At 39.1% G+C, this 19732-nt stretch overlaps 4 protein-coding genes across 6 annotated transcripts; 3 read left to right on the top strand and 1 right to left on the bottom strand.

Moving 5' to 3' along the window:
* Positions 1–488: 488 nt before the first annotated feature.
* Positions 489–5831, top strand: LOC116722357 (D-threo-3-hydroxyaspartate dehydratase). Of its 2 annotated transcripts, none has more exons than XM_032566598.1 (10): positions 489–619; positions 965–1111; positions 1286–1415; positions 2635–2785; positions 3238–3418; positions 3929–4047; positions 4135–4261; positions 4369–4431; positions 4517–4622; positions 5488–5831. In XM_032566598.1, the coding sequence occupies exons 1-10, from the start codon at positions 504–506 to the stop codon at positions 5575–5577; spliced, it is 1230 nt and encodes a 409-aa protein (XP_032422489.1). In that variant the 5' UTR covers positions 489–503; the 3' UTR covers positions 5578–5831. The 2 variants fall into 2 exon arrangements, with proteins under 2 accessions (XP_032422489.1, XP_032422490.1); XM_032566599.1 differs by having other exon boundaries at positions 560–619; positions 949–1111.
* A 727-nt stretch (positions 5832–6558) lies between these two features.
* On the top strand, positions 6559–13369 carry orc2 (origin recognition complex, subunit 2). Of its 2 annotated transcripts, none has more exons than XM_032565206.1 (15): positions 6559–6970; positions 8461–8619; positions 9339–9422; positions 9543–9623; positions 9717–9748; positions 9836–9896; positions 10372–10694; positions 10785–10894; positions 11055–11187; positions 11261–11357; positions 11429–11575; positions 11657–11828; positions 12720–12781; positions 12892–13010; positions 13093–13369. In XM_032565206.1, exons 1-15 carry the CDS (start codon positions 6901–6903, stop codon positions 13174–13176), a joined length of 1734 nt encoding a protein of 577 aa, XP_032421097.1. In that variant the 5' UTR covers positions 6559–6900; the 3' UTR covers positions 13177–13369. The 2 variants fall into 2 exon arrangements, with proteins under 2 accessions (XP_032421097.1, XP_032421098.1); XM_032565207.1 differs by having other exon boundaries at positions 9839–9896.
* On the bottom strand, positions 13370–16781 carry cfap410 (cilia and flagella associated protein 410). The gene is made up of 7 exons (XM_032565208.1): positions 16556–16781; positions 16417–16435; positions 16269–16315; positions 15744–15973; positions 15178–15328; positions 15004–15100; positions 13370–13829 (listed from the first exon to the last, which is right to left on the bottom strand). Exons 1-7 carry the CDS (start codon positions 16630–16632, stop codon positions 13668–13670), a joined length of 783 nt encoding a protein of 260 aa, XP_032421099.1. The 5' UTR covers positions 16633–16781; the 3' UTR covers positions 13370–13667.
* Positions 16782–16945: 164 nt separating this feature from the next.
* Positions 16946–19588, top strand: rpl37a (ribosomal protein L37a). Its single transcript, XM_032565209.1, has 4 exons — positions 16946–17056; positions 17675–17803; positions 17931–18013; positions 19427–19588. Exons 1-4 carry the CDS (start codon positions 17054–17056, stop codon positions 19488–19490), a joined length of 279 nt encoding a protein of 92 aa, XP_032421100.1. The 5' UTR covers positions 16946–17053; the 3' UTR covers positions 19491–19588.
* The last annotated feature ends 144 nt before the right edge of the window (positions 19589–19732 follow it).

Raw genomic sequence — 19732 nt, forward strand, 5'->3', positions numbered from 1 at the left:
CAGACCTCCATCTCAAAAGCTGAATTATTTTATAATTCTGAAATATAGCGGGTATTCATGCAGGATGCATTGTTGTACCATTGTATTATTTTAAATATATTTGGATTTGGTTCGAAAGTTGTTTAATCTGTTTTATTGCGCAGCCTTAATTAACCCATCTCAGAGATGTTTGATGATTATTTGTCCACACGGGGGCAGCAAAGAGCAGACTGTGAAAGCAACACTTTTTCTGTCGATCTAAGTAATATGCAGCGCTAAGCCTAAGAAAGAGTTATGCAAAAAATAATTAAAAAAAGAAAGTACGAAAAGTAAATTTTTAAAAAAAAATCTGTTTTAAAACTACATTTCAATTACTTTATTATATACAATTATTCAAACAGAAACTTGTTTAAAATAGAATACCAGAATATTTTTTTACTATTCAAAACATGCGGTCGTAATTATTTTTTTATTTTATTCAATAATTGAAGTAACCTATAGGTGTATGGACACATGAACCCAAAATGAATGAACTACAAATGTTTAAGAGTCAAATTAGCGCATTTTGGCCCCTAAAGGACGCCGTAGCCAAGTACACTTTCGTGACACAGCGGTGTAAAGAGATCTCTGCTTCTGAAAGGTAAATCTTTTGTTTTCTGCACAGTTATTGGTCCGCCTTTGTTTGCGTGGTCAGATGCATTTTGTTCAAGTGTAGAGTTGCCTAATGCCCACTGGCAGACTAATAAAAACTTCTGAAAATCATGAAAACAGAAATTAGTTTCCTGGGAGCAAAGTTCTATATTACACAATCAAAGGCAGGAAAATGAGAACAAAAAGAAAAATCTTAAAAGTCGCATGTGAGCATATTTCTTCATGAAATACATAATTCATTTATTTTGTACCTAAACAAAGACACCTCTTCGACGTTACTTGAAGCAGCCATGCGTAATAATTAAATTGCATGCAAAGTCTCCAGTTCTCCCAGTATGGAGGGGGAGCCCCTTTCGGCCCTGTGCAGCCCCGCTTTGGTGGTGGATGTGGACAAAGTGAAGAGAAACTCGCAGAGGATGATGGAGCGCTGCCACCAGCTGGGAGTCCAACTCCGACCGCACATGAAGACCCACAAAACCCTGTATGGCAGCGCGCTCCCTGACACTGATGAAGCCGACGTTTCCATCAGGGATGCTATAATAGGTGTGTGTGTGTGTGTGTGTGTGTGTGTGTGTGTGTGTGTGTGTGTGTGTGTGTGGGTGTGTGGGCGTGTGTGTGTGGGTGTGTGTGTGTGTGTGTGTGCGCCTTTCTGCAGTGAGTGTGCTGACATCATGACAGGTGGATCCCGGAGGTGCATTGTGGTTTCCACCCTGGCAGAGGCCACTTTCTATGCTGACCATGGCTTTGACGACATCCTCTATGCATACTCTCTTCCCTTTGACAAGGTACTCTCCAAAGAGGCGTCCACACGCCATTATACTGTAGTTGTTATTATCGGTATTGCAATATTTACACTCCCTTTCATTTTATTCCCTCTGTGGGTTTTAAACACACAGCGTCACTTTCTAAAAATGACTTGTGAATACTGTGAACATTTATAGGGTCAACAAATCAATCATTTCATTAGCGATCTGAATATTTATGCCTTAAAAAATATTTGTTTGGGGATTTTTCTTCTTTTAAACGGCTGAGAATTCCTTATTATGTGCAAAAATCATTAACCAGATGTTGAAAAGTCAAGTTTATCTACTTCGAAAAAGGGACCCGAACTCTCAGACTTTCATTTCCTGGTAATTTTACAGCCATAATACCAATATATGCCCAAATTGCAACTTTATGCTTGGCATAAAAAATGCTAATTTGCACATATCCCTTCTAAAAAGTCAGATTTTGTGACAAAAAATATCTTTCAAATTATTCTTGTTCAGTTGAGAGGGCTAAATAACTCTGGTTTGAAGTTGAAGTTTTTAAAAATAAATCATTCATAATTTTCCGTCTTCTTCCCATTTAGACACTATTGACTGTTGATCTGTCACATATAATTTCAATGAAACACGTTACAATTTGTGCTTGTAAAGTGACAAAATGGGAAACGCTGTTTTGTCACGATAACAAATTTTGCCGGACGATAAATTGTCCTACAAGTTATTGCGATAAAAGGTAATAATATTGTTGTCTTGAGACCATTTCCAAGTAACATAAAGCTTAATAATGCCAAGTACATGCTGTCAGTGGATCAGTAAACTTCAGTTTCTAACACATATTTAACTCTGGAAATGGAAAAACACTTTAAATGTCCAAAATAAAGAAATAAAACACCAAAAACTTCAAATAAAATTAATTATGAGGTCACTGTAAACAAAACTGTCCTTCAAAAAAAAGGAGGCTGGTTGAGACCAATGCACCTGACTGAAGACTTTTGTCATCTAGTCTTTGGTAGAAAAAGAGAGAGAGACACAAGAGAAACAAACAACCACGCAAATGGAAATGATCGAGCTTGTTTCAATTTATTATGCGACTAACTGATTTATTGCTTATTGCGACAGGTTTGGGTGTAAACACTTTTGCAAGTCCCTATGTTGCAGTCACACTTTGCTGCATGAGCAACCCAATGCCATACAGAGCCTCTCCGAGAAACACCTGGCTAAACATCTGTGTTGGTAGGTAGAGCGCTGTGCCGCTCTGTCAGAGAGACTGGACCTTTTCCAAGTTCTGCTCGACCATCCCGACGCTCTGGAGCGGCTCAGGAAGAGGCCACTGAAGGGCGGCCGGCGGTGGCACGTGTGGCTGAAGCTCGACTGTGGCAACGGGAGAGGTAAGCATGCTGGGAACGCTGCCAACACACAAAATCTTCTGAACTATTTTTACTCTGGTTTCTAGTGCAAATACCTTTGTACGCTCGAAATAAGACAACGCTATCTTACAAGTAACTTTTTTTTCAGCAAAACATAGTAAATAATTCCTTAATATTGATAGTAATAACTAGTTCCAATGGGAGATTATTTCACTTATAACATGAGAAAAATGCCTCGTTAGACGTGTCATAATCTTCCGGTGGAACTAGCACTTGTTTTTAGTCAATATTAAGGAGTTATTTATGTAAAACAATCTCCTATATCTTGCTGAATAGTGACTTTTGTTTTATTTAAGATATTTGCACTATAAACTAGACCAAAAATACCTGATAAAATTTAGTGATTGCTCAGTGAAACAACAACCCCAACGCTCCTGATCGTTCGGCGGCTGTGAGTTTGCTCTTTGCTGCAGCTGGCGTCCTGCACTCGGAGCCCGAGGCGCTCCAACTGGCCCGGGCCATCGCTGAGGCGGACGGCGTGGAGCTAACTGGGGTGTATGCCCACTGTGGGAACACGTACAACTGCGAAGGGGTGGAGCAAATACAGGCCGTCGCCCAGGAAACCACCAGCTTTACGCTGCAGTTCATGGAAAAGTAAGGCAAGAGTTTAAAACGGAGGTTAAGACTGATTTGAATTTAGGAAGACTTGAATCCCCAGAGTGACCGGGGTGTGTGTGAATGTGTTTGTGTGAGGCTGAATGTTAGAAAAAAAGAAAATATTGAATATTGATAAAAGATTGCTAGTTCCACTGGCAGAATATTTGACTTATAGGAAAAACATCTTGCTACCAGCAAAATAATCACCCTGTGCAACTCGTACTTTTTAAAAATCATTATTAAGCAGTTATTACCTTCAGTCAAGCTTCAATATATTGCTGAAAAGTAGTTTGAAACTAGTTTTGTTTTATTCCAAGTGTACTAAGACATTAGAGCTGGAAACTCCCTTTACTTTGTATGTTTTTGCTGTTTGAATTTTCTTTCAAAACTTACCACCACCAAATTGCTGCGCTTACAGCAGCAATTTGTTATTAAATGTATTTATAATGAAAGCTACTTTGACTAAATATTATTTTTCTTTTCTTTCTTTTTTTCTTCACCTGGCAGATTGAAGGCTGTTGGCATCAGCTGCAAGTCCAGCATCGGCTCCACCCCCTCCTGCAGTCACCCCGTCCCAGACATGGGAAAACTGAGCGAGGTGCATCCTGGAAACTACGTCTTCTACGGTGGGTTACGTTCATGTCGGTGCATGGTGGCTGGAAAAACAAACAAACAAAAATCATGGAGGATAAGTTGTTTTTGTTGGCTTTTAGACGTCCAGCAGTCTCTGATTGGCTCGTGCGCTCTGGAAGACGTGGCTGTGAGGGTTTTGACGAGGGTTGTAGGACACTGTCCCCAAAGAAACCAGCTCCTGATCGACTGTGGATGGACGGGAATCAGGTGGCTTTACGAGATCCTATTCTGTGCTGCTTTCATTTGAAACTGCAAACTAGATCCCTTTTCTGGTGGAAACATGTCCGGTAACCTTCTGACATTGTTCCTCTCAGTTTGGACGGAGCTGGAAAGCTTCCCTCTGGATATGCTATGATCGAAGGCCATCCAGACCTCAAGTAAAACCTGTTTCCACTTTCTTTCTGGTCTCCAAACTAAACCAAAGTGTGACAGGTTAACTAATTAATTTTTTTTTTCTTTTAGGTTGTTGTCTATGACTCAAGAGCATGGGAGAGTGGAGCCCATCTCAGGTCCACTGGACTACAGCAAATACCCCATAGGCTCTCTGCTCACATTGATCCCCTATCATGTTAGTGTTGTTACTCCGTTGTTACTGATAATCAAAATGGTTTCTTGTGTCTGTAAAGTAAAACTTCCTCAAAGGTTCTACACACTTTAGCTTCTCCTTCTGCAGCACTCCGACTAACTTAAACGCAAGCAATTATCTGTTTTTTATTTCTTTGGTTGTTCTTTTTTGTAGCAGAAAGCAGGTATTATGTATTATGTATTATGTAGTCTCCCAGCACTCAACAGCAACTAAGGAACATTTACTCCACTACACATGCATACAAGAAGTAGCAAACTTGATCAGAGGGCAACTGACAGATAAAATATATTTTATTTTCTAGTTATTTGGTGCCGCGCCCCTTTCCGATGCCGCCCCGGGCAACTGCCCATTTAGCCCATATCAAAAACCACCACTGCACTTAGCATTTAGCAAAGATGCGTTAAAAAAAATAGCAATGTTTGCCTTCTTATATAGGACCACAAAACTTGTTTGACCCTTGAAAAACAGAGATTTTGTAATATTTTTAAAACCATTTACATAAAATGTTGTTTTATTGTACAAGTTGAAGAATCAAAATAATAAATTTTATGATTAGTGCTTATTTTTATTCAGGTCCATTTTTATGTTTATTTTGGTTATTGATTTTTTTTTTTCACTTTGATTTGTATTGTCAATTAGTTGTTTTTGCTCTAGAATGCTTGATCATTGCATTGTTTTTCTTATTAGTTGTTTTGCTGGGGACTTATTCAAGCATACTTACATTATTATGTTAATCAGTATGCATTTCCCCTTTTAATAAATACATTTTTTAAAATAAATTTAAGCCACAAAACAGTTTTCACTTTGCACTATCTTCCTGTTTAATTGTCTTCTTCTCTCTTTGCAGTCGTGCGCAGCAGCCGCGATGCACCCCGTGTACCATGTGCACTCTGAGGGTCGCCTGATGGGAAAGTGGACACCCACCCGAGGGTGGTGAACATCTGTCCAGACTTGCAGTCGAAGAAGCCGGAGATTAATCAACGTAAAGAAAACTACAATTAGAAGAGAGGGAATATTGCATCATTCCTTATTACGTGGATAGATTGCACAAATAAAACTTGTGAGCTAACATAGTGAGCAGCAGTGGAAGCCCTGTTCACTACATGCTGCCTCTAAAAGAGCAGTGGAAATGTGGGGTTGAAGACTGTCTGATTTCTAATAAATCAAAATCAGAATGAGTTGTAAAAGTAAGTTGTTCTGTGATTATTTCATCAGTGCCATTACAGCTCTTGTAATGGCACTGTAAAAGCAAGAATGTTATAATATACAGCATTGTGGAGACTCTTCTACGCTCTGGAGGAACACATCGATTTATTTATTGCATTTCACTTAAAACGAGCATGACTTGCTGAATTTGTCAAACAAAAAATTGGATGAGAATTATTTTTAATTTGGTTATAAGTAAGCATAATTCTGTGAGATTTAAAGACTCAATAGACTTTAAAATTTTGGACATAAGTGATATTTAAAAAGAAGACCTTTCTCGTTTATACTGTATATCTCATGTTTTAAATTCAATTTGTAAAATCTATTTAAAATTTAATTTGAAATAAATAGCATTCCGCTTTTAAAGCAGAATCTTAAAATTAGCTGAGCGTTTTTAAGATGTTGCTTGAGAAAATAAAAATTATTATCTAATTACTAGATATTTGAAGAAAAATAAACTGTCGTGTCTCGTCATTTAGTGAGCATATTTTCGTTAAAGACCAAATAAATTGTGTTTATTGTTAAATATTTAACTTGCAATAAAAACCATATCGATTAGTATTCTAACGCTGTATACTTTAAAATCAACCGAAACCACATCTAGGAGCGAAATATAGATATACAAGCTTTACTTTGAAGTGCAACTTGGGAAATGTAGTTTTCAATGAAACCAGCGTTCTAATTGGTTACTGCCTGACCTTTCGCTTGTCACGTGGTTTAAAATCTTCAGCAGGATGGCGCGAGAACTTGTCACACCGCAGCACAGCTAAAAATATTTATTTTCAGTTTAGTTTTTTTTGTCTTTAGTTCAAACCCGTTCGCGTCTGTTTAGCAAACTCAAGTAAGTCGCGTTTAGTTGTCCGTATTCTCTCTAGGAGTTTTATTTCTCCGTGACACAAGCAGCCAGAGAAAATGTGACTTTTTACTTGAAAACCCTCGTTAACGGCTAAACATATCCAGGACAGCTGTTTATAGGAGCGTGTTGTTTTAAACGGTGAGCTGCGTGGCTGCCGACGCTTTCTTGGTGTGTTTTTGTTTGGTTTTATCCTAAACAATGAGTGTGTTGGAAGTGAAGTTCATCGGGGATGGAGATGTTCTGGAGCACATCGTGGACAAACAGGAGGGTGAGGAGCTCTATGTTTTCTGGCACTATAAGGAATATTTAATCAAACGCTTGAACGGCTTAAAAAACTTTTTGAATATGTTGTGGTGTTCCTCTAATAAAAAAAAAAGGCTAAAGAATATACATATACGCTCAGAAGTGTTGAATTATCTGCCCCTCAGCAACTTGCACTTTGATTCTGACATCATTTTTGCCCAATATTTAAACCAGTCTTCTTGGCACAACTGGTGCACTTTGTGTACATTTTGTGCATTCAGTCCAAAATCAGTTAGCATGTGTGTTTGTGATGATTATCCTCATGGAAACAGCCACCTGATCCACATGTTCGTGATGAAGCTAGAAAAGGAGAAAAAAGACGATTTGACAGGAAGTATCAAACTGGTACCACTGTTTTAGTGGTGGCAGCATTATACTGTGGGGTGGTTTTGCTACCGGTGGCGAATGAAATGATGAATTTCCATAACTTGAACTCAAATCAACAGTTGGGCTGGGCGATATGGCTTAAAATTAAAATCTCAGATTTTTTCTTTTCATACCGGATTTTATTTCAATCTTCTTCTTTTTTTTATTTTCTCCCTTTCTTTTCTATAAAAGATATAACAAATTACAGAAAAAAAAAATTCAAAAAGTAGCTTTTATTTCAATCATATCTTCTTTAAGTTGTATGATGAGATATTAGGGGCAAGCTACAATAATGTTTTAGTCATATTATCATAAATAAATTCAATTTTATCACAGAAAACATATTAAAACTGAGAAAAACTGTTTTAACGAGAAAAAAGCTCGAATTTATTTATCAGGATCTGACGTGAACAACTAAGTTTGTGTTCTTTCTTCAAAATGGGCATTTTAAAATATTAAGTATTATGTGTAAAACTTCTACCAAAGAACGACTTTACAAGGTGCTCAACATTCCTTCTATTAATTTTTTTTATGTTTCTCATAGAAATCTCATAAAATTTGTACTTTATTCTTCTAACATTACGGCTTTATTCTCGTAACACTTTGTCGTACAACTTACAGAGAAAGTTATTGAAACAAAAGCTACTTTTTGAAAATATTTTCGGTCATTTGTAACTTCTTTCTTATCAAAGAAAGCGAGAAAAACTGTGGAGTTGAGCCGAATTCAAAGTCCAAATCAATAGAAGCTGCAAAACGAGCTTGTTGAACAAGATGGCCGCCCTGGGCGTGTTGACATCACTTAAGTACGGAAACCCAAGGAGTGCATTGGTGGGGGAGATAAATCCAGATTTTTCCAAATACAAAATTTTCCAAAATTCAATTAATTTTGGTTGATCTGTCAGGAAAATGAACCCAAACAGGCTTCTGAACTCGGTTCAAAATCAACAAAGCTTCTGGAACAACCCATATTCAACCCAATTGAGAACTTGGGGGACTGTGTTCAAAGAGCCTTGAAAAGCCACCAATTCAAACGGGCTGCACCAGTTTTTGCCTCTGACCTTTGGTCTGTGTGCGCTGTGCCTCAACAAGGTGTGCAGAGCAGCGCCGGCGCCGTCCAGAGGATGGTGAAGTTTAAGAGCCCAGCTGGACGGAAGGGACACCTAAAGGATGAGCAACTGGATCGGGAGGAAATCGGAGTCTACGATCAGCAGGGCTACATCCGATCTCTGGGCACAGAGAATAATGAAGGTATCGCACTCGGCTTCTTTATCCAGACTTAACTGGCTCGTCTGATGACGACAGAGGCATAACTAGCTTTGTGTGCACAGAATTATTACTTTTAGGAATAATTACTAGGGCTGATACTATTAATCAGATAATTGATTCGTCATTAATCATGATGAATCAATTATTTAAATAATTTAATAACCGATTATTCGAACCGGAGTACACAGACTCCAGAAAAGGTGATTTGCTGAAAGAACAACACAGTTAGAGCAGTAATTAAGCCGAAACTGTACAACATCTTTTTAGTACCTTTTGCTAACTATTATTAATCAGTTTGTCCAAAAATAATCAGCAGATAATTTCTGCACTGTATTGATGAGTCAAGTTTGAAACGGCTGAGCTTTTCACATGTTAGAAGTATTCTTTTAGCTGTAGACGCATTCCTTGCTACAAATGATCAAGCATTCACTAAAGAAATGTTATTATTGCATCTTAGGCAACTTGTTTATTTTCTAATTTAAATCAGGAATTGAATTATTTGTCTGTATTGATATTGTATGAAAAAGGCTTAAGTTAAAATCTGCAGAATGTGCTAGTTTTTTTTTTTTTTGTTCGATTACTCACGAGAGTAATCCATAGATTAATTGATTACTAAAATAATAATTAGTTGCATCCCTAATAATAACAAGAGAAATTCTTACGTAATGCAGTTCTGTTATTGTTTTTTGGTTCTGCTGAAGATGAGGATGGCCTCTCCAGAGTGGCGGGAGCCTCCATTTTTACCTTCCAGAAAATCAGACGTGGCAACAGCATGGCCAACACTGGTGAGATCTGCTGGTTTCCAGTAAAAGTGATTACATTTTTATTCTAATGTTTTTGTTGAGCTGGATTTATCACGCTTCATAACGGACGCTTTGTGTTATACGTCTTATTGGTGAATGCAGCAAGCGAGCTCGCTCGGACTCCGGGGAAAAGTGTGAGCTTCAATCCGGCGGAACCCAGCACCCCCAAGCGGACGGGCCGACGTGAGTCCAGTACATCGTCCCATCACATTTGATCGACCAGATCCTGTGTTTATTTTAAGATGATACTTTTTTTCTCTCTCGCTCTTTGACTAGACCGCAAAGGCGAAGCCAGGACACCACAGAGGGTAGGGCCCCAAACTCAAGTCTTAATTTAACATACGCTTTGAGATTTGTCTGGTCTCTTAACCAGCCCTGGTTTATGGTTCTGACAGCAGATCAAGAAGCTCCAGTTTGTCTGCACAACGCCACACAGGCTCAGAAAGAGACTAACAAGTAAGCACAGCATGTTTTATTGAACTATATAATGGTGCCTTCCGAAGGTTTTCGCACAAAAACTGACATCTTTCATGATTGCCACGTGAAATTCAGACTTCAATTTGTTTCATTGATGATTTCATGTGATCAACCAGCACTAAGTAAGGTATAAATGGGACATTGAACAGAAAATAAAAGCTTATTTTTCCCTTCTGAACCACCACCACACATCCTTAAAAAGTCTTAAATTCATGTATATAAAATTTAATTCGTCTTTTAAAAACATAAATTGGCCTTAAGTACGTTAATCACAGGTCATTCATAATGTTTCTTCAACTTCCCACTTGTACTCTGTGTTGTGTTGTTCCGTCTCATCAAATCCCAATAAAATACATTTAAGTTTGCAATTTGACGAAACCGTGAAAAAGTAAAAGGCTGTGAATTATTTTTGCAAGCATAATATGTAAATGTGCCACCATTTGGATGTTTTCAGCGCCGAGCCTTCAGTCGGACAGCGACAGCGAGCTCTCGCCGTCTGACTCTGAGGAGGATGGAGAGGAGGACGAGGAAGAGGATATTCTAAAGGAGAAACAGAAAATAAATAAAGAGGAAAAAGAGATCCAGAAAAACCACAGAACTCCTAGGAAAGGTTCATCTGCAGCTCTCTATAAGACTCCTGCCAAGAAGAGCAAGAACACACCCGAACCCGTTAACCAGCCCGCCATGACCGAGGAGTACTTTGAGGCTCACGGCAGCTCCAAAGTTCTGACGTCAGACCGGACCCTCGAGCGCCTGCACACCCCTAAACTAGACAGGGTAGGTTGATCACATTCAGGGTTTTAAAACCTAAAAAAGGTTTGTTCTGGCTAACGTGCAAACTGATTTTCTGTTTGTATTTTTCTCCAGGAGACTTTGGCTCGTCTTTTAGAAGGTAAACCGTCCTGTTACTCAAAGGAGATCCAGGAGCTGCACAACAAACACAGACAGCACTTTACCAAATGGATGTTCCAGTTACAGTAAGTGTGGCTCTCATTTCTGACTTTTTTCCTCAAGGTCTGAGGGTTATCACTTTTTTATTTTATTTACTGTTATTGTTGATCTTGTTTTATATATATTGTTTTTAAAACTTTAAGAACAACTTTTGTGTTGAACCTTCATACCTTATTCTGTGTGCAGGTTGGGGTTCAGTGTGCTGGTTTACGGTTTGGGAAGCAAAAAGACTTTGTTGGAAGACTTCCGGGTGTCTCATCTGTCTCAGGAGATCCACCTTGTCGTCAACGGCTTCTTCCCCTCCATCACTCTCAAATCGGTCCGTATTGGAAAGAGAAAGAAAACACCTTATGACTTGTTTAAAAGTTTAATTGCAACATGATCTCTTTTAGATATTAAACGCTTTGACCTGTGAGGTTCTGGAGCACCAGGGAACTTTCTGTACGCCCTCAGATCAGATCCACTTCATCGCTCAGACACTCAAAGACAGTAAGCGTGCTTGTTAAAGTGCTTTCCTCTCAAGTCGGACTCAACTCACATTTCCTCCCATGTCACCACAGGCCCGGATCTCCACATTTACCTGCTGATCCACAACATTGACGGGCCGATGCTGCGCGGAGAGAAGACCCAGAGTGCACTGGGGCAGCTGGCGGCGCTGCCAAACCTGCACTTAGTCGCCTCTATAGACCACATCAACGCTCCATTAGGTGGCTCTTAGGAGGAGTTTAGCTAGTAGCATTGATAAATGGGGTTTTCTTGTGGCTAAGTGGTTCCTGTAATGTTTCCAGTGTGGGACCAGTTCAAGCAGAGCCAGTTTAACTGGCTGTGGTGGGAGTGTGTGACGTTCCAGCACTACACCGAGGAGACGTCATATGAGAACTCTCTCCTGGTGCAGCAGACGGGCGCGCTGGCTCTGTCCTCCCTCACACACGTGCTGCGTAGCTTGACGCCCAACGCGAGGTAAACTGTTTTAAAGACCTGATAAGTTACTTATTTATTGAGTGTTTCCTGTGAAGTAGTGAACGGGGAATTTATCAGCAAGAATGTGAGGTTCAACTCAGTTTTGTGCCCCTAAATGTGCATTTGACCTGTTGTTCCAAATTCAAGTTTGGGTTTGCTTCAGATTTCTTCTTATTCAGTAAAGTTTGCCACCATGCTTACAGCCGCAAATATAGAAAAAGACAATATTTGATTAAAAACTCCTGAGAAAGTAGAAAAACTATAGAAACTACTCATCCTTTTATTTATTTTTTGGTTGAGGCATTGGATGTTTGGACAATTGTTCACTCTGGTTTTAGATGCTGTGAAGCTAAAAAGAGTTTTGCTCATACTTTATTGCTTTTGGACAGTTCTTGTCTGAAATTGTGTGCCATTGTGTGTAACCATGGCAACAAGTCGTTGATTTTACAACTTCTTTTTTAACTTTTGATAAAACATCAAGGTCATAAATTCTATCAAATTTGGGAGCTTTTATTGTTTATGTAAAACAATACATAAACATAAACAATACGTAAAAGGAATTGACTTATCATATATGATGGAAATCCCAACTAAAGGACAGTAACATTGATAATGTTACTAGAGAAAAATTAATTAATGAATTAAGACTAAAGTCATGTAGTGAATTCCCAACTTAGGGTGTAAATTAATTGCAAAGGTTAGTTGAGAGGTTGGGGTGAAACTTCAAGTTTTTCTTGTTTATGTTTTAATACATAAGGTTTGAGGTTTTAGTTTTGTTCCATTTTGTTGTGAAAAACTTTAAGTTATGGGAGGAGAATATATATATATATATATTTTTTTTAATCAATACTTTTATTAGAGTTCATCCACTCGTTCCTTCTCTTTTTGCAGAGGAATCTTCAAGCTGTTGGCGAAATTCCAGCTGGAAAACAAAGACAATCCTTCCTACTCGGGTACGCACTCTGGTTCAAAAGCTCAAACTTGTGAGCAGTTATTTTTTTGGGGGGGTGTAATTTTCACCTCATATTTTGATGATTTAAACATTTCATTATGCCAAATGCAGGCTTGTCATTCCAAGACTTCTACCAGTGCTGTCGAGAGGCCTTCCTGGTGAACTCTGACCTCACGTTGAGGACTCAGCTGACAGAGTTCAGAGACCACAAGCTGATCCGGACACGCAAGGTTACTTTCCCCAACTTTACTCCTTGGAAAAACTCTGTTTTGTATTCCGTCTTTAATGTATTCTTTGTTTGCTTTCCACCAGGGCGGAGATGGAGTAGAATACCTGATCGTTGCTGTGGAAACGAACACGCTGACTGATTTCTTAGAAAATGAGGATGATGACTGAAAGGACAAGACTTCCAAATCATGATCTGCAATTTTCCTGCAGTTGACATGAACTCATTCTGATAAATGGCACTAGTTTAATAGTTGTAGCGTTAGCTCTGAATGCACCATTGCACTGTGACATTCACATTATGGTTAGATGTGCAAATTTTTTTCAGTGTTAATCTGAATCAATAAAAGCCACCGTGACTTGATTTATTGCTGAGCATTATTTTTAATTTCAAAATAGATATGCGCATTAAACAAAAAATACATTCTTATGTTCTTGCGAGGCGTGTAGTCATGCAGTGGAACAATAGAATTCCTTAATAATTTGGGAAACCAGGGCCACAAAAATGCGACGTGGCAGTGAAATGAAATCAGAAACTGTACACGTAAACGAGCAGAAGGTACCGGGAGGCGACGTGTGTGGGTTTAGAATCCTGAGATTGGTGCTGGATGTGGGAAAAGAGGGGAGTGGGATATCGTTCTGAGTGCATGCTGTGGATATAGTTAGTGCTGGATCTCTGCAGTTTTCTGAGATGACGATCTCTGACCGTCTCCTGAATCCAGTGTGTAGGTCTGCAGCCGGTTCTGCGTGGCGGTGTGCACCACGTGGAGCTCCTCTTCATCCAGGTCCCTCAGCAGAAGCAGGACCGCATCGAGGATGTGGGTCTGGGGAAAAAAAAGCACAGTACCTCACTTTAACGGTGGCTTAATAAGCATCCCTGATCGGGTTAGGATAGGACTATATGTTATACAAAACGTACATTTTTTGCACAAAATTATTCTCAAGTAACAAGACTTTAGTCAGGTCAGTTCTGCCTATTTTGAGCTTTCATAATGAGTTGTTTTAGGGCCTCTTGTCACTTTAAATCCAAGTAAGCTGCTGCTTAACTCAAAGTTTACACTCGAACATGAAAATGACTACAAACAGACATGCAATTATACAACTGTACATCTTTGGAAAGCAGAAGTGGAGCCTCCTTCACAACCAACAAGAATGCAAATAGTTTCTGGACGGTAAGTCAACAACAAAACACTTGTCTTTTCTAGCAGAAGTTACAATCCAGAGATTTTTAAAATAGCTTGTTTTCCAGACACCAAAAATCGTTGACTTATTACCAAAAACAGGCTGGGTGTTTTTTTGTTTAGTGCTAGGTGTTTTTTTTTAGAAGCAGTAGGAACCCAAATGGAAGTAAAAGAAATGTGCAACGTGTGAATTTTGCGCTGTACGTCCTCTTTCATCTCCCGGGCTTTTAGGGTGTCCACGCATCCATAAAAAGTCTTAAATTTGTGTATCTAAAATTAAGCCCTTACAATGTCTTAAATGGACTTTTTAAAAAGCAAGTTGGCTTTAAATATGTTACTCACAACTCTTAAAATTTGTTGTGGTGTGACTCACACATTCTATGTAGTCTTGGTTTGAGTCTGACTCAAAGCGGTTGAGGCTACTGGTAACTAGCTGCTAATATACTCCTACTAGCTAGCAAACCACCTATATTAGGAGGAACCATTTGCCTGGTTCCTGCAGTGGAGACAGAGAAGGAGAAAATAATTAGCTTGCTAAAAAATGGAAGCTGGTGTAAGTGCAAATTTATTGCCAGTTTGGTGGACATCCTTCATCTTTGCTATTAGATCACTTCCATATTAGACTACTTTCATTCTGTGCAAAAAAGCTTGGCACTGCAGTGGTTAAGGCTGTTTCTTTTGTACATTTCTGGTGTGATACAAGTCTTAAATTTAATTCATAATGGTCTTAAAACGTCTTAAATTTGAATTGGTGAAACGTACAGAAACCCTGGCTTCAGTCAACAGGTACTAGTGGGGTGATGCTTGCAGATGCTACCTTTTTTATTGTTGGTTTCTCCATGGTGGATGGAGAGGAAAGAGAGGAGAATTTGTCTCTGGAGAGAGGCTTCATTCCCAGCTCTTCTCTGATTTTGCTGACAGAAGAAAAAAGAATTTCAGAAACGTCTTCATTCGCAAAGGTAAACTGTTGTGAAAAGTCACAGAAACCTACTTGGTCTCCTCCATGTTGTAGTTGAGTGCATCGTTCTCCGTCTCTGCATCTGGAAGGCCGTTGTTGGGAAGCTGGTTGTGGATGTTGCCGGTGGGCGTGCTGACCTCGTCACCTTCCATTAGAGCGAGCGCAATCTCTTCCTCGGTTACCACTGAACACACAAAAGGTCAGACAAGGAAAGTGCCCCGCATAAGTGTTCGCAACCTTTGAAACTTTTTTTTTTTTTTACCTCCATTTTGTCACATTACAGATGCAGGTTAAGCAAAAATCTGAAAAGTGTGGCAGTTCAATTTCTGAACTGCCTTCAGAAATTGTTTCACCCAACTGTGTGTAATTTACACATTTACTCCTACTAGCTAGGAGCATACAAAAAATTTTAAACAATAACTGCAGAGAAAGGTCGATACAAAACTTTGATTTGATCTTGTTTACAATGAAAAACCTCGAAGTTTTCTGTTGTAACCTAACAAAATGTTGAAAAGTTCAATGACTATTTTTACTTTTGCGAGAACTGTGCGTGACCCAGCTACTCATGTTTCTGTGCGCAGGAACATGACAAAAATCACCTTGATTGTCGAGCTTCTGGAGTCGAGGAAGGCAACGCAGCACGGTGAGCCGATACCGACTCGGATCGGTACCGCAACAGGGGTTCTCGGCCAACCACAGAACTCGGAGACGCGTCAGCGGACGCAGATGACAGAGCTCTGACAGTGTAGGAATCATGTTCCTCCTCAGGTACAGTTCACTCAGAGACAGACAGCCAGCCAAAGTGGATAGAGACGAGATGTTGTTCACACTGCAGCGAGAGAAAGCACTGTAGTAAGCAGATCATAATAAATGGTTCTGGACATGTGATGGAAAGAAAATGAAAACCGAGGTGTTCAAAAAGAACTGATCTGTCCCTCTATGTCTTATGTTACCTTGAATAAATAACAATTTACAACAAAACAGTAAAACAAACTTAAAAAATTACCATGATGTGTTGTTTTAAGATATTTAAAGTGACTTTGGTTGATTTAACAGAAAGGCCTGGTTCATAACTTTAACAAGAAGGTTGTGGAGAAAGAAAGCAAAGAGTTAACTTGACCAACCTGAGAGTCAACACTTCAATGCTGGGCATCTGAGAGAATATGGAAATCTGAAACGAGATACAATTCGATGGAGATGATTGTTTTTTTTTTTAATTACGTAAAGATCAACATAATTTACTGAGGTATCCACACAACTTTGCCTACTCACGTCAGTCAGGTTGCATCCCCTGCAAAGCAACACAATGTTAGCACAGACTCAACACATGGCGCTAGTGCATCTTAACCAACACGGGTGTTAACATGTAAAGAAGGTGTAAATTAAAGATGCGATCAGTTCAAGCTCCTACCAGCAGTTTAGTTTCTTCACGCTTTCCAAGTCTGAGGCCTTAGCCTTAGCAAGAACAAGTTTCCGTGTTAGCTTCATTGCCTATCGCCTAAACGCCTTAAAAATTAGGAATATTGTCAATGAAATATATATTAACAAACAACACAGGTTGCTTCATGACAGCATCAGCGAAACATCTCAACTCCGCTGCACAGGGAAAAGCTGGCGTCTTTAACATTAATGCGCATGCGCGTTACCAACAACGCGTCCTTGGTTACTACGGCTTAAAAGAAAGGAAAACTTTAGCGATTTTTTTTTGTCTCTTTTGTGAACCCCGCGTGCTATTAAATTCCGAAGTAAATTATTTTAAATAACCCTAGTTTTGTAAATATTAAAAGCGTAAAATTAGTATTTGTCTTGACTAAACACTCAAAATCCCACAATGCCGTTCGAGCAACTGCAGTAAATCGCGCTTGCGCATTAACCTCTCCCTCTTTGGACCTACGTCTCCGCTGAAACGATGGTGAGCCTAGCCTGCTCCTTTCATAATCTGAATCAATCTTATGATTCTAGTGGTGTAATCAACATTTTTGCCCCTGCTGAAGTTTTGTGGGGATCATGGTTGCCCGTCCAGAATATTATTTGTGTTTGTTTGGTGGTTGTATCGACTGTAAACGCGATGTTTTTCGGAGCCATTGACACAGAAATGGCTGCCGCCTTAGCTTTGCTCATCAAACCAGGCCGGCTAGTTATATTCTATTTAGCGACAGCTTAACGTCAGTCCCTAGAAGATAGCTTCCTCATCTTTTCAGAGGTACAATAACACAATAAATTACGCGTCACTGTTTAAAAACCGGTCTGAAATGGCCGAGTTTAAATGAGTGGGTTAGCCCAGTTATGAGAGGCTCCTAGCCTGTATGAATAACTACTGCAGCCCGTTTAGTCCAGTTTCAGGGTGCTTTGACTTTTCTAGTCCTAGTATTAAGCTAATATATTGTATATTGCAATGTACCGAACTTGCATAGGATGAACTGAAAACGCGCGTTACCTAATAATTGCAGAAGTTGTATGAACCCTGCTTATCACATTGAAGATGGTACATTTCTTCCCAACAATCGTTTTGTTTCGTTGTCCCCCCCAGGCCAAGCGCACCAAGAAGGTGGGGATTGTTGGTAAATATGGCACGCGTTACGGCGCGTCGCTGAGGAAGATGGTGAAGAAGATTGAAATCTCTCAGCATGCTAAATACACTTGCTCTTTCTGCGGCAAGGTGAGTGTGTGGAATCACCGAAAGTCGGGGTTGTCAACAGAGTAAACGCCTCTGGGATGGCATCAATATAAATTGTCCAAAGTGGGGATGGAGGACTTGAAAACATTCTTGTGCTCTTTATTCACAGACCAAGATGAAGAGGAGGGCCGTTGGCATCTGGCACTGTGGGTCCTGCAGGAAGACTGTGGCTGGTGGTGCCTGGACGTACAAGTATGTAGTTTCTCTCTCTCGGCTCTTTGCACGTCTTAACTCAAGTGTCATTTGTTGGAACCTCACAGCCACGATCTGATTCTTTTAGATGGTTATTAAAAGAGATAGCTTTTGGGTTTATTGGCATCAAGGATGGAAGGGAACTTTTTTTTTTTGATTAATAAAGAAGTGAATGCATTTGAACTTTAAAGCCATGACAATATCACACATGTTGTTCATATTCCTCATATGAAGGGCGCTTAAATTGTTATTCACACGCTGTCCTCAATTCTGACCGCATGCGCAGATTTAGCTGGATGGACTTGTGTGATGTAAATGACAAAATTATCTTTATAGAGTGATTATGTTTATTGTAAAAAAACAACAAAAACAAACGGGTGATTGTAGGGCCGGGCAATGAATCGATTTTTGATTGATTACATTTTACATATTAGGGCCAGAATGATATTTTGCTATTTTTAATTTAATGACGAGAATAAAGTCATACTAGTGCAAGAATGCCGTCGTTCAACGATAGTCAAAATAATACGAGAAATCCAACACGAAATTAACATGAGAAATGTTGAGCATCTTATGAAGTTATACTTTGGCATACGTTTCCCATATACCATAGATAAATACTTAATCTTAATCAGCATCAAATGAATATCAGAACAGGGCATTATTTTGTAAATGAGTGTATTTCTAAGAAAACTACACGGACTGAGTTGCTCACATAAATCCTAATAATTCTAAGGATTTTTTTGTCATTAAGACAACTCTTTTTTTTGTTTTGTAAAACTTCTACTTTTATTCTCGTAGTTAAAAATTCTCACAGAAGGAACATTTTTCCTCTTGATGTTTTTTTTGTATGTTTTTTATCCATAAAGCCCAGCTTTAGTTGATTGGTTTTGTTTTTGCTGTTTAACATCTTAATTGTTGAAAATTCACCCATTTGTTTGCAGAGCTCTCAGTTCGTACCCTTATGTGACCATTTCATGCTAATTTACCTCCATGTTGCCTCTTTAACCAGTTTTATACCAATAGGATTGAGCATTTCCTTTGTTATGGACATAACTATTGAAATGTTAGGTTTTTTTAAAGATTTGATATTGACCTCAAGTTGTGTTTCTTATTATGTCACCTTTTTTTTTTTTATTTGTTTGTGTCACACATAACTTCAACTCCTTGTAGATTAATTTTAAATCAGTTGTTGCCAAAGCAGACTAAAATATTCAAAACTTGGTATAAATAAAATTGTGGTTGGTACAAAATGTCCAAAATATAACCGTTTTAACAGCGAAACTGTAAAAATATCAGCAACAGTCACATCAGCGTTTCTTTACGCTGATGGACAATAACTGAATAACGTTCATAACCTGGATGCTGAAGGTGTTCAGCGTTTTTAATATCCATCTTTTCTGTTTCTCGCAGCACAACGTCCGCTGTCACAGTCAAGTCTGCAATCAGGAGACTGAAGGAACTGAAGGACCAGTAAACCAGAGCACAGCTGCTGGATTTGGGACTTTGTTTTCTATTATTTCAGCCGAACTAGACGTGGCCTCAACATCAAAAAATAAAAGTCTGGAGCGGAGATCCTTGTGTCTTTGTAATGTTTGTGTTCTAATGAGAAACTTGTGATGGCGCTTCTTCATGAACGATGCTTCACTGATTAAGAAGAAGTGTGTTAGCACAGCAGATTTTAAATTGAAAAGTTGTCGTTTGAATTTTCAGGATTGA

This window comes from Xiphophorus hellerii, chromosome 6 (assembly GCF_003331165.1).
Source record: "Xiphophorus hellerii strain 12219 chromosome 6, Xiphophorus_hellerii-4.1, whole genome shotgun sequence".
In the NCBI taxonomy this organism is placed as follows: domain Eukaryota; kingdom Metazoa; phylum Chordata; class Actinopteri; order Cyprinodontiformes; family Poeciliidae; genus Xiphophorus; species Xiphophorus hellerii.

What these genes read in the sequence shown, in the direction of transcription:
- LOC116722357 (XM_032566598.1), top strand. Translation starts at nt 504, where the DNA reads ATGAATGAACTACAAATGTTTAAGAGTCAAATTAGCGCATTTTGGCCC. An exon ending in GAGATCTCTGCTTCTGAAAG is followed by an intron (nt 620 to 964) that starts GTAAATCTTTTG and finishes CAGTTCTCCCAG; the next exon opens with TATGGAGGGGGAGCCCCTTT. An exon ending in TCACATTGATCCCCTATCAT is followed by an intron (nt 4,623 to 5,487) that starts GTTAGTGTTGTT and finishes CTCTCTTTGCAG; the next exon opens with TCGTGCGCAGCAGCCGCGAT.
- rpl37a (XM_032565209.1), top strand. An exon ending in CTTGCTCTTTCTGCGGCAAG is followed by an intron (nt 17,804 to 17,930) that starts GTGAGTGTGTGG and finishes CTTTATTCACAG; the next exon opens with ACCAAGATGAAGAGGAGGGC. An exon ending in GGTGGTGCCTGGACGTACAA is followed by an intron (nt 18,014 to 19,426) that starts GTATGTAGTTTC and finishes TGTTTCTCGCAG; the next exon opens with CACAACGTCCGCTGTCACAG.
- cfap410 (XM_032565208.1), bottom strand. Translation starts at nt 16,632, where the DNA reads ATGAAGCTAACACGGAAACTTGTTCTTGCTAAGGCTAAGGCCTCAGAC. An exon ending in ATTGAAGTGTTGACTCTCAG is followed by an intron (nt 15,974 to 16,268) that starts GTTGGTCAAGTT and finishes CTCTCGCTGCAG; the next exon opens with TGTGAACAACATCTCGTCTC. An exon ending in AGAAACCAACAATAAAAAAG is followed by an intron (nt 13,830 to 15,003) that starts GTAGCATCTGCA and finishes TTTTTTCCCCAG; the next exon opens with ACCCACATCCTCGATGCGGT.
- orc2 (XM_032565206.1), top strand. Translation starts at nt 6,901, where the DNA reads ATGAGTGTGTTGGAAGTGAAGTTCATCGGGGATGGAGATGTTCTGGAG. An exon ending in CATCGTGGACAAACAGGAGG is followed by an intron (nt 6,971 to 8,460) that starts GTGAGGAGCTCT and finishes TGCCTCAACAAG; the next exon opens with GTGTGCAGAGCAGCGCCGGC. An exon ending in AAGCCAGGACACCACAGAGG is followed by an intron (nt 9,749 to 9,835) that starts GTAGGGCCCCAA and finishes TGGTTCTGACAG; the next exon opens with CAGATCAAGAAGCTCCAGTT.